We start from the raw sequence: 12327 nt of genomic DNA on the forward strand, positions 1-12327 counted from the left end.
AGTATCAGTGTCTCTGATCAATCCATAATAATGTAGTGACTGGTGCTAGTCAGGAAACAATCAACATTGATTAAGCATATTGTACCTTTAAGCAAGAAGACATATTGTTCTTGCAATCTCTGTTCTGTTTTTCAATAAGTACCTATGGTGACAAGAGGTTTTCATCCATTGTTTTACTCTTCCACTTTTGGCTCTCATCCCGTTACCAAGGTTACAAGGCTGGTGATGAGAGAGTTACCAGACTCCTGAACACCACTGTACTGACTATCATCCCTGCTGTGGACTACGATGGCTTCACCTTGGCCCACGAGGGTGACTGTCTGGGGGACCGGTACGAGGGTGACCTCACTCCAAATAGCTTTGGACCAGATGGGAGCATGGTGAGTGGTCAAGCCTCATAGGTCAAAGAATTGAGGAAAAGTCAATGCAAAGTCAGGATTAGCTTCTTGTACGGTGTGGTAGTCATTTCCTCTACCAAGGAGGTTATTTTGTGTTTGTTTGGTTGGTTGGTTGGTTGGTTGGTTGTTTGTTTGTTTTTTTGAAGGGATTTTTTTTTTTATTTAGTCTTTTGTCTATTAGTAATATTGCTACAGAGTAGGTCCCACTAGTTTGAGTGAAAAATTCAGATTAAGAGCTGTATCCTGCATCTTTTTTTTTTTCCTTTTTAAAAAAAATGATGTTAGTGAAGTTTTGTGGCATTAGTGAACCTATGGCCGCTCAAGTTTTGATTCCCAAATGTTGCTGTAATTATCCCTTTAATATCTACAGACCTCCCAACCATTCTGAATTTGGAGGAAAGAATCTGAATTTTGACCATTTCCAGCTCTTGTTTCAATAGCAGTTTCATATTTTTCTTTATAATCTTATCATAAACTCCTATGGGAACTTCTCTATCTTTTCGACTTTTGAGCCAAATCGTCCCTATTTTCCAGTCAGAAAGATTGGGAGGTTTGTATCTACGTATGTCATTCTGTGTGTGTGTGTGTGTAATTGGATATACCTTTTCTTTGCTTTCAGCTATCTCCACGGCCAGAGTTGCAAGCCCTGAAGGACCTCTTTGCTAATCACAATTTTACACTGGTCTTGTCCATTGAGAGCAATGGCATGTGGGTGAGGTAAGTGGTGTCTTTGCTGCACGGGAAGATCCCAATCAAATCACCTGACACCCCACACACTCGGTGGCATTATTAACCCATTCCTTATGGGAACCTGGTATACCAAGCTCCCAAAATGTAGACAGGAGTGCCTGCATGCGAGGCCTAAATTCATGTTAATTTGTGTTATGCTGCCCAGAAAAATGGCTTTAATAGAAAGATTGGAGTTTCTTCTATTTATATCTGTTTTCTTTCTGTATGAAAACTGCATGTATTGCAGTGTTATTTGCCTTTTCTATAATGCAGTGCCCACTTGTTTTGCTGTAAAACTCGTATAAGGATGTGCATTGCGATCGAGGGTGAGCTCAGTAGATATTTGACTTTGCTGACCCCATTCGGGTGCATCTTTCATGTATAACAAAAGAGTTTGTGAGCCCATCAGCACATGCTCTATTCATACCTTGCGTTCGATCGATATTTCTGTTGTTTGATGGCACCTGTAGTTGCTGTGGGAGGAGGTACATGTACCACTTGACTGCTTTCGCACAGGTGGACTACCAACCTGTCCGTCCTCTGTCGAACTGCAAAGGAAATCTCGTTTGGGGGGCATTAAAGGTGATCGGAGAATTTGCGGGAGAAAGGTTAAAGACCTGGGAGCTTGGGGGAGACTACTGCATAAAGCTGTTACTTTTGCGTACAGATATTTTCACAAATGAGGTCATGATGGACATTTTTGTGAGATGTTGCTTTTGCAATTTTGACACCAAGACTATCATACAAGTGTAATGCATGTCAGTTTGAGATATTTTCACATGTTGTTAAATACGTGGTCCAACGGTGATTTGCGAAATTCACAAAAATTAAGCCCTCATAAAAATGGTTACAGCTCGTTATTCCAAAGGTTTGTTATTCCGAAGGCTTTTCAGTCCGAAGATTCGTTATTCCGAAGGTTCGTTATTCCGAATTTCATTTTTGGATTAACAAATCTTCGGAATAACGAACCTTCGGAATGACGCCACAAATGTTCGGATTGACGAACCCTTTTTCATTTTCGGATTAACGAACCTCTAGGTATAGGGAATTTGTGTGTTTCAGATTAACGAACATTCGGAGTAACGAACCTTCGGAATAGCAAACCTTAGGAATAAAGCCACAAATGTTCGGATTAACAAACCTCTAGGTATAGGGAATTTGTGTGTTTCAGATTAATGAACCTTCGGAATAATGAACCTTCGGAATAGCGAACCTTCGAAATAATGCCACAAATGTTCAGATTAACGAACCCTTTTTCATTTTCGGATTAATGAACCTCTAGGTATAGGGAATTTGTGTGTTTCGGACTAACGAACCTTCGGAATAACGAACAGCACCCCATAGAAATAGCAGCTTATACAGTGTATAATGGAATGGGTGGCCTGATTGAATAGGTCTTCATTCACTGTCTGCTGGAGTACATTCGAAAACAATACCATTTGCAATACAGGTATTAGATGTTCATCAGAAAATGTCAAATGCAGGACAGCCCAATAAGTTACCTCTTGCATAGACTCCCCAATAAGCCAGTTCGCAGTTCTACTTTGCGCATGAGCAGAAGAAAGGTAATTCGTTCCAACAGGCATCTTGGTTTTTAAATTCACTGGGATAAGCATCTGTGATGAAATGATTATTCATGTAATCCTTATAAATGCTGCTTGCCAGCACATCCACCTGACAGCAAAAGTGGTATTTGGCAATATCAATAGAAAGAGGTTGTCAATACATTCAATGCAAAATAATGAAATGGATGCTTTCCCAAGTGTTAGCTGATGGATCACTCGGGTGATCTAGTCTACGCAAGTTCATTCTTTGTTTGAACAGTTTCAATGAATTCCATAAATTGTTATGTAAAGCTTACGCATTATGTCTCTAAAACGAGTGAAGTGCCCCTAAACAACTGAAAAAAAAAAAGAACGGTCATTGGGACCTATGTGCTCATGAGCTAACTCCAAACTGGCTTATTTACTGTTTTACAAGTGACAGCATTCACCGTATGACACCATTGATTTTATATTTACTTAATGCATATCCCTCCAGGTACCCATACGACAACCTCTTTGGTTCACATGGAGCGACCACAGAGGACGAAGTGCTGTTCTATGAGATAGCCAATGCCTACGCTTCGGGCAATCCCATTCTGTCTGGCGGGGAGGAGTGCAACGGACACACGTTCGAGGGAGGGGTGGTCAGGGGCGGGGAATGGAAGACGATGCTCAACACCTTGCAGGATTTCCTCTACATTGGACAGAGTGAATTTATGGTAGGAGATGAATCGATTTCAGTCACTAGTCGTAGGGAGCCCTCTATTGTCAAACAATTGTTGGGGATGGGAATTCTGCATGCACTTGTTCTGGGGATAAGAGCTTTTTACAGGGCAAACTACAGTTGTTTTAGGGTAACCTTCAGGAGGTAGTTGTGTGTATACATCATATCAGAATTGGTGAGAACAGAAGATGACTCGCCCCCTACCAAGTCTGGTAGGAAAAGAAAATCAATTTGTTCATAGTTGTTGAGCATAGTGTTTTCTGATAACATTAGTATTCTAATGCATCATCCATTATAAAATGTAGGAAAATATAATCTTCTGAATCTGCTTTGCTTTCTGATAATGTGCCTTGCTTCCTTTTAAGACCTTTTCTTTCATATCAGAGCCATTTCAAAGCCAATTTTCATCAAATAAACTTTGAATTCCTCTTCAAATTATATGCCCTTCCAAATTTTGTGAGAGGTTTCTCATTACCTCACACAAAAAAAGTTGGAAACCTGAAGCCCCATCTCAACAAAAAGTATACTATCCCTTCAGCACCTGGTAAAGACCATGTCAAACTTTCTATGCAGTTTGTGCAATGTTTTGAAACTGTACTCGAATACTACTAGTAGTCCGTCCTATAACTTGATTTCATTCTGTATTTTTTTTCCAACCCTCGCTGACCGGTCCTTGCCATGACAGGTCACTGCCCATGTGTCTTGCTGTCGGTATCCAGACCACGGGGAGCTGGAGAGGCTGTGGAGGTCAAACCTGGAGGCCCTGATGTCCTTCACCCTCAAGTCACATCAAGGTCAGACAACTTTCTCATCTTCAGCTTGACCCATCGAGTCGGGGGGGGGGGGATTTTTTTTCTTTACGGAAATGATCATCGTTTCATCATCAAATTGGCAACTCTGAAAAGTTCACAAACTCGGAAAGAAATGTAAGAAAAGTGCCAATTTCAGAGAGAAATAACAATTTTCATTTTTATGCCTCCGCCAACGAAGTGGCCGGAGGCATTATGTTTTCAGGTCAAAGGTCAAGGTCAACTCCTCAAAATATCACTACTTTCCTTATATTTATGCAATGCCTGAAGGTGTTTTTTTTTTGGTAACTTGATATATGCATGTATTACCCGATATATATTCTGTGGGAAGTTTCTTGCTAAAAGGTCAAAGGTCAAGTGAAAGTGTTGAATTGCACGTTTTCCTCCATATCTCAAAAGTAACTCAAGGTATCATCATGAAACTTTCATATTTATGCATGTTCAACCTAACAGTGATTCTCTTTGGAACTGTGAGGTCAAAGGTCAAAGGCCAGGTTTAGATAATGCTATTTTCCCATTTGATACTGAAATTATACTTTTTCTCAATACCTTGAAAATTACTCAATGCATAAACTTATAAAGGGTCAAAAGTCAAGTAAAAATCATCAGTTCCCCAAATACCTGCACTCTGACATTTTAATCATTCATCCAATTGAACCTAGTTCTAGGAAAGTGAACATTCAGCACATTTGTGGCAAACCTGTCATTTTAATGTTTTGCGAATTGTGTGAAACTGTCATCACACATTGTCAAGACATTGTACTATAGACCTATTAGGAGAACCATGCATTATGGCGGAGGCATACCAGTCGCTGTAGCGACATTTCTAGTTTTAAATATATGTTTCTTATTTGCGAACTAGTTTGAGATTGAGCTGTTATGAGGCTTGAAAATTCTGAAACTACAGCCTTCTGAGCTGAACAACAAAAGGTTGGGGTGAAAAAGAATTTTGCTCAACCTTGCGTTTTCTGGCACTTGATGGGTTACGCTAAAAAAGTGGAAATTTTCTTGGTGTGTGAGTTTTCATGAAACATGAAACTAGTGCAGAAATAAAAATGCATAGAAGTATTTGCTTATCACGTGTAATACTATTTCATCGTTTCATTCCTTTCGATTAATAACATGAAATTCATCTTTCCCTACCTTGCACGAAAAACTGCTCATGCTAAAATTTTTACTTTTACAGCAATGATTTGTCCTGGTGATGCACTTTGCAGACAACAGTCTGTGAGAAATATGAATTCTAGTTTTCCTTCAAGGAGAAGGTGTAATGGTAAAAACTTATTATTTCAATCCAGCTTCAGGCAACTAACCAGTGAGATGTGCGTAATATCAGGTCATATATGAAACTTTCATACTGTTATTGCCTTTTGAATCTATGCATTCTGTGTTTTTCTCCTTCAATGTATAGGTGTGGTAGGGAAAGTCCAGACAGCGGACGGAACGCTGCTGACCAACGCGGTGGTCCACCACGGTCATCACTCTCACTACATGGTGGTGGACGAGGCCGAAGCTCGTTTCCGCCGTCCACTCCCGTTGGGCACCCACGGATTGACCGCCTCTGCCCCAGGCTACATGCCACTGACCAAGAATGTAGAGATACATAGTGATGAGGTAAAAGGTCAAGGGTCATGAAGTGCAGTGACCTTCAATCATTTCTTCATCTAAGTGGTAGATACAGTGTATGTGTGGTGGAGAAAAACTGTCTATACTGTCAGATACTCACACAAATTTAACATCGTTATGCACACATGCATCTTCACTTGCAAGAGGGATTACCCATGTAATTTGTATAATGGGATGTTTTACCCAATGCAGCGTTTTGCAAAGATTGGCCACTGATCCAATGACTCAAGAAGTATGAGAAAATTTCCATTGAGTGAGTTTCAAAGCAGTATTGGTAATACTCTGCTTGCTTGTTCATATTCCAACAGTGGTCCAGTGATTAATTCCCCTCCCTTGACCACAGAGGTTGTGCTTGTGTTGGAGGAGAGGCAAGCCATTGTGCCACCTCTTCCCCCCACCCCCCACCCCTATCCCCCTCCCTCCCCTCCCTCACCCAGCCCCAACCACTGAGGTTTGAAATGCTTGTGATCCAGGTGCAGTCTCACATTCTGCCTCTTCAGACCACAGAAATGGTCTTCGTGTTTGGGGATGAACAAACAATTGCACCCCTTCCACCCCTCTCCCACCTCCCTTCTTCTCTCCTCACCCACTACTCCCTTTTACTAAATTGCTAATCTAATCTTGACCTACCATTCTGTCTTTTAGACCACAGAGGTTGCGTTTGTGTCAGAGAAGTAGCAAACGATTGTGTCTCCTCCAGCCCTATCAACCCATCTACTATTGAGTTTTGATACGTTGTTCATCTGGATTTGACCTAATGTTCTGTCTTCCAAGACCACTCCAAAAATGTTGTCTGTGGGTTGGAGAAGGAGCAAACAATTGCACCCCTCCATTCCTCTCAAAAAACCTCCTTCTGAGTTGTTAATATAGTTGTGATCTCAACATTCTGTCTACCCAGACCATAGGAGTTGTCTTTGTGTTGCAGGAGGAGTAAACAATTGCACCCCCTCCACTCCTCTCAGAAACTCAGTTTTGCCAGGTTGTTAATCTAGTTGTGCCCTCAACATTTTCTGTTTTCCCAGACCACAGAGGTTGTCTTTCTGTTGGAGGAGGAGCCAACCTTTAACTACCACTACTTCCAAGGGATGATGGAGATTCTGGAGAACCTGACCAACACCTTCCCTCATCTCACTCATCTAGAAAGGTCAGTGTCACCTTGATTAACGACAAATGGGCGTTGGCCTTGTCTGCCACAATATCTTGGCTCCAATTTCATAGATAGTTGCTATGATAGCAACTCTTGCTGCAATGACAGTAACAGTTGTCATGGTAATGACAAGAAGCTGCTTGCTGACTGGTTGTTTTTACAAGAAGTTGATACTCCAGCAGAAGTTGCTATCTTTTATGAAATGAGAATAGGTCTCCCACCTAAAGTGATGATGATGTTAACCCGATGAAGGCAGGTTGATATTACTGTAACACTCAGATCCCATAGACACCTGCCCGAGTATAGTAGGACCTAGTCTTGGTAGTATTATTAGCAATGATCATAGCAGTAATGAAAGTAATGATACTACTACTAGCACTGATAATAATAAATAATGATATACATGATAACGATCATGAGGATAATGGTAATGCTAATATTAACAGTTCTGATGTATAGTAGCACGTAAGCCATCTGTAAATTGAATTGTTGATATACTTTAGACGGATTCCAGAAAGCAAGATATTACCCCCAATACAGTTAAACAAATCACTCTGTTATTTTGCAACATTTGTCCCAAGTAGATGGGCAGTGCATTCATTTGTCAAAACATTGTCAAGGTCATCATAGTTATCTGTACTTTATGGTTAATCATGTGTGTTGCTCTCCTGTCATGAACCCTAAACCTGTCCGTCAGCATCGGCGAGAGTGTGGAAGGGCGCCCCCTGTTGGTACTGGAGTTGGGCAACAAGCCAGGCAGTCACCAGCCAGGCAGGCCCGAGGTCAAGTTCATCGGCAGTATCCATGGCAACGAGCCCGTCGGCCGAGAGCTGCTGCTGGCACTGGCTGACTTCCTGCTGATTAACTACGGCAAGGATGACAGTATTACAAAGGTATGTGGGTCAAAGAGCAAGGGTCAAAGGTTGAAGAGTATTAAGCTTAACCCTCTAAAGACGAGTCCAGAGTATACTCATGCACTTGTCTAGGAGAAATGTATGTTGTAGCAAAATCATCCTGTCCTCAATGGGTTAAAGGCGCAATAGTGTGGGATGGCCTTATTCATTTGGTGCATATTGTGTGAAAATGTGATGCTTTACTATTGTCATCACAGTGGACCAGATAATTTTATTCCAAAGCAATAAGCCTTTTAAAAAAATGCGCAAACAGATGTAAGTGGCTCTCAGAATTATATACTTGATAAATTTCATTCTATATTTATTTCATCGGCATGTGCTTTTAGAAAAATAAAACTCTTCCTTAGCCGAATGGTTTATATTTTTTTTACTGAATATTGTGGAATACACAGCTCAGGGTATGCCTATTGCTGTTAATTGATAAAATGAAGATATACATATTTTGTTTTTAGAGTTTTGAGGTATGGAAATAATTCTGATGTTTTGATATTTCTTCCCCCCCCCCCCACCCCAAGTTGATGGACACCACCCACATACACATCTTACCCTCACTGAATCCAGATGGCGGAGAACACGTAGAGATTGCCGAGGGAACGTGCTACGGTGATGAGGGAAAGTACAACGCCCATGGTATCAATCTGGAAAATGACTATCCCTGTAAGTTTGTTTGTTTGTTTGTTTTCATTTTTCATCTCACAAGATGGCTGGATAGTCCATATTCAGCTGCACTAGCTGGTCTTCTATGGGGTCCAGTTGGTAGGAGGTGGACCATTTCACCTGGTTATTTACCCTATTCTTTGTGATGAACGAATGAAGCAGGATCTTTAGTGTGCTGGGTTGTGACTCTCTCACACATGGGGCAGCCATTTTTTGCCCTATACGAGGGATAGAGAGTCTTGCCTGTACTAGGAGAGACGCCGTGATATCACATACCATTACTAAGTAAGACTCACTGGGTTTTGAACTTGTGTCTGAAAATGAGCCATTCGATCGAAAGGTAAATACGCTACCAACTTAGCCACCTCGCTGCCCTTGCGAATTAAAGATGCATTGATATTTATGAACTGTGAATGGTCATGATAATGATGTGTCACGAATTGCACAAGTTGATAGATGAGAGATGCCGTATTCAGTGTGGTGAAGCTCAGTTGATAGAGTGTCTTCTTATGTGACAGGGATGAGGGGATGTTTGTCGGACATACCTGCCAATTGTTCAGTTTTAATCTGAATATTCAGATTTTTCACTGAAAAAAAAAAAACCACATTAATTTCAGTGTGTTCTGATTTTTGGGAAATATGTGTAATAGTAAAGTATATGAAATTTATGAAAGTTTAGACTTTTGAATAATTTTTCTTTGTTTGTTCAGATTTATTAAGTCTCAGGGTTGGCAGGTATCCCATCAACCTTGTTCACTTATGCTTGATGGTTTAGAGATTTAGGGGATTAGGTAATCTCTATTCATTGGCAAATAATTTTTGGATACTTGTCACAAGAAAGAAATTTGATAGAGCTGCAGACTGATGAATGATAAACAATGTAATGCTTAATGAGTTCTACATTGTTGTGTCATTCTTGCATTTGTACAGAACCAACAGTCGAATGATGTTGATGATATGACCAAGGTTAAAGGTCAATAGAAATGACATATTTCTTGAGGTATTACAACAACTGTTACTCATCTACTCTTTGTCTTTCCAAACCAGTGAATGCCACAAATATTTCAGGAACCATTCTTCAGCCAGAGTCACAGGCAGTTACCAAGTGGCTTGCTAGCCGACCTTTCACCCTCGGCGTGAGCCTCTACAGCGGCACCATCGTCGCACGATATCCGTATAACACCAAGAGAAGTGAGTGTCACTGTTCTACTTCTCTTCAATGTGGCGTAGCAAATAATGGTATATCATAGAATAACCTAGCAAAACAGAGCATAGCAGAACAAAGCATTGCATAGCATGGAATATCATATCAAAGCAAAGCTTAGCTAAGCATAGTATAGCACAACATAGCAAAACATAGCATAGCATAGCATAGCACATTACAGAACATGACACCAGTATTTATATGATGCCTTTCATCATCAATCACATCTGTACAAACACATCAGAAACTTCACAAAACATCTAAATACATAGAGACTTAGCATGGTGAGAAGAATTCCCAGGTTATTTATTGGAACAGGTGATGAGCTTCTTGAAACTTTCTAATCTATGTGCATGAATTATTATTGCCATTTGTTCATGTGTATATAGTTTGACAAATGCATTTATCATCTAGTCATTCTGTGAAATATTTTTTCCAGAATGAACTCCAATATCAAAGCCTTTCACACGTGTTGCATAACCTCATACAGAAGTGCAGTGGGCCATGAGAAACTCTTCTTCAGAGCAAAGTTAGAGCTAGAATTACGCCAAACAGAAGTTTGGAAGCGGAATCCAAAATTCTTCCTACATTGTGGCCCAGTCCGCTTAAAGCAAGATATGTATAGAGGAAATCTCAACTATCGACGGATTGACAAATTGACAGATGTTGCATTGTAGGTTTACTTTATCTTGATTCACTGGCAATACTCAAGGGGGAAATGGTAAAATGAGATGAAGTTCGTCTTTTCTACTCTGATATTTTTCTCTTCTTTTTTCTGCATTGTTTCCTGTCTAAAAAGTTGGAATAAGCACCACTACAGCAGATGATGCGCTCTTCCAGCAGTTGGCCAAGAAGTACGCAAAGAAACATCCCACCATGCACTCTGGCAGACCAGACTGCCCTGGCAATTCAGGTGAGGAAAAGAAGGAAGAAAAGAAAGAAAGAAAGGAAATAAGGAATATTCATGGAGAGATGGAGAGAAAGATAGATAGATAGATAGATAGACAGGTAGATAGATAGAAGAGAGAGAGAAAGAGAAAGAGAGAGAGGGTAGTAAACAGAGCAATACATAAATATAATGGTAGAAAGATTTCTAGTTAGGAAGATAGATAGATAGATAGATAGATAGATAGATAGATAGATAGATAGATAGACAGACAGATAGATAGATAGATAGATAGATAGATAGATAGATAGATAGATAGATAGATATTGTGGCCCTGAGCAGGTATTTAATCCAAAACATAACAAGTTGATACCATGTAAATTGTTTTTGTTTGTTTTTATATGATTGTGTTTCAGATAGGAGAAACCTGTGTGAGCATTTGAACCTGCAATAGAAAGTACCATTATTAAAATGTTAAGGCACAAATTTGGTTGCCTTGAGCAGGTATTAAGTCAGAAACATAGCAAATTGATGCTATGTAAATTGTTTTTTTTTCATTATTTTATCTTTTGTACAGTGGAAACATACCCAGACGGAATTGTAAATGGGGCAACATGGAGAGATCAGAAGGACAATCTTCAGGTGTGTTACCCATGCTCAGAATGCTAAAAAAATATATAGTTTTTTTTCCTCAGACAACCTTTCTCGTCAAAATAAGAAGTTGTTGTCAGGAAACCAGAAGCATTCATGGCATGAAACTTCCATGAATTACAAATGGCCTTCAGTGTTTTCTGTAGACAAAAACTTTCATGTGCATATTACTTTCATGAATCGTGGCTGCTTGGGAAATTCACAAAAGTTTCATATACATGAAAATTTCTGGGTCTGCAGTATGGATATATCCGGTGCATCTGTACAGGATGCACTTCACGTTCTACCGGGGCAAAACGTTTCATTGTTGGTGGCATTTTCCAGGACCCTACTTTCTTTGAGCATTTAGATATTAGATTCATGCCCACACTTGTAGATTCATTTCCTAGGGATCTACCAAATGGATTTGAAAACAGTGTTGTCTATTGCCTTTTTGTTTGGCAGACTATCAAATCTAAGATCTCTTTCTTTTCATGAAGATTTTTATTCTCAAATGACCTGTGCAAACAACTTTTTACATTCCATGATTGTGAAATGTGAGTGAGTTTTGTGCCACAAACTATCATTTGCTTGATTTATTGCTCCACCCTCCTCACAACCAGGATTTCACCTACGACATGTTTGGCTGCCTTGACCTGGCCGTCCACACGGGATGCTGCCTGTTTCCCCTGGCGACCGAGCTGCAGACGCTCTGGCAGGCCCACCGTCCGGCTCTGGTGGAGATGATTAAAGAGGTGGGTCATTTAGGAATGAAGGGAGGGGCTAGAAGTAGTTTGAGACTGTCAAATTGGTGTTTTGTTGTGGGAAAAGGGTGTGGCTGGTACCATTGGGAATTGATCAAAAGTCAAAATGTTGTGTGCTTTTCATAAACATTTTCCACATTTCACAATCTTATGTCTGATGTGTAAAAGGAAAGACCACCAAAATAATGTTCTAGCAGGGGAAGCTAAATGCTGAAAGTTGTGAGAGGCATTAGAAGTGTAGAAATGAGACATGCTTGTGATGGTGTGAAAGGGGGACCCAATTTTTAATACATTT

At 40.2% G+C, this 12327-nt stretch overlaps 1 protein-coding gene across 1 annotated transcript in view; it reads left to right on the forward strand.

The window, feature by feature from the left end:
* Positions 1 to 12327, forward strand: part of LOC139735748 (carboxypeptidase D-like) — a 56198-nt gene that overhangs the window by 41775 nt on the left and 2096 nt on the right. Inside the window, exons 13-24 of the mRNA XM_071646498.1 lie at positions 211 to 380; positions 1018 to 1115; positions 3168 to 3390; positions 4081 to 4189; positions 5616 to 5818; positions 6853 to 6974; positions 7675 to 7870; positions 8407 to 8548; positions 9596 to 9739; positions 10552 to 10665; positions 11216 to 11280; positions 11892 to 12023. Of these exons, the coding sequence (XP_071502599.1) occupies positions 211 to 380; positions 1018 to 1115; positions 3168 to 3390; positions 4081 to 4189; positions 5616 to 5818; positions 6853 to 6974; positions 7675 to 7870; positions 8407 to 8548; positions 9596 to 9739; positions 10552 to 10665; positions 11216 to 11280; positions 11892 to 12023 (1718 nt within the window). The remainder of the gene's footprint in view (positions 1 to 210; positions 381 to 1017; positions 1116 to 3167; positions 3391 to 4080; positions 4190 to 5615; positions 5819 to 6852; positions 6975 to 7674; positions 7871 to 8406; positions 8549 to 9595; positions 9740 to 10551; positions 10666 to 11215; positions 11281 to 11891; positions 12024 to 12327) is intronic.

The sequence above is a fragment of the Diadema antillarum genome, unplaced genomic scaffold (genome assembly GCF_040938485.1).
Source record: "Diadema antillarum isolate AM-2024a unplaced genomic scaffold, OU_Dant_1.0 seq00000597_RagTag, whole genome shotgun sequence".
NCBI classification, from domain to species: Eukaryota; Metazoa; Echinodermata; class Echinoidea; order Diadematoida; family Diadematidae; genus Diadema; species Diadema antillarum.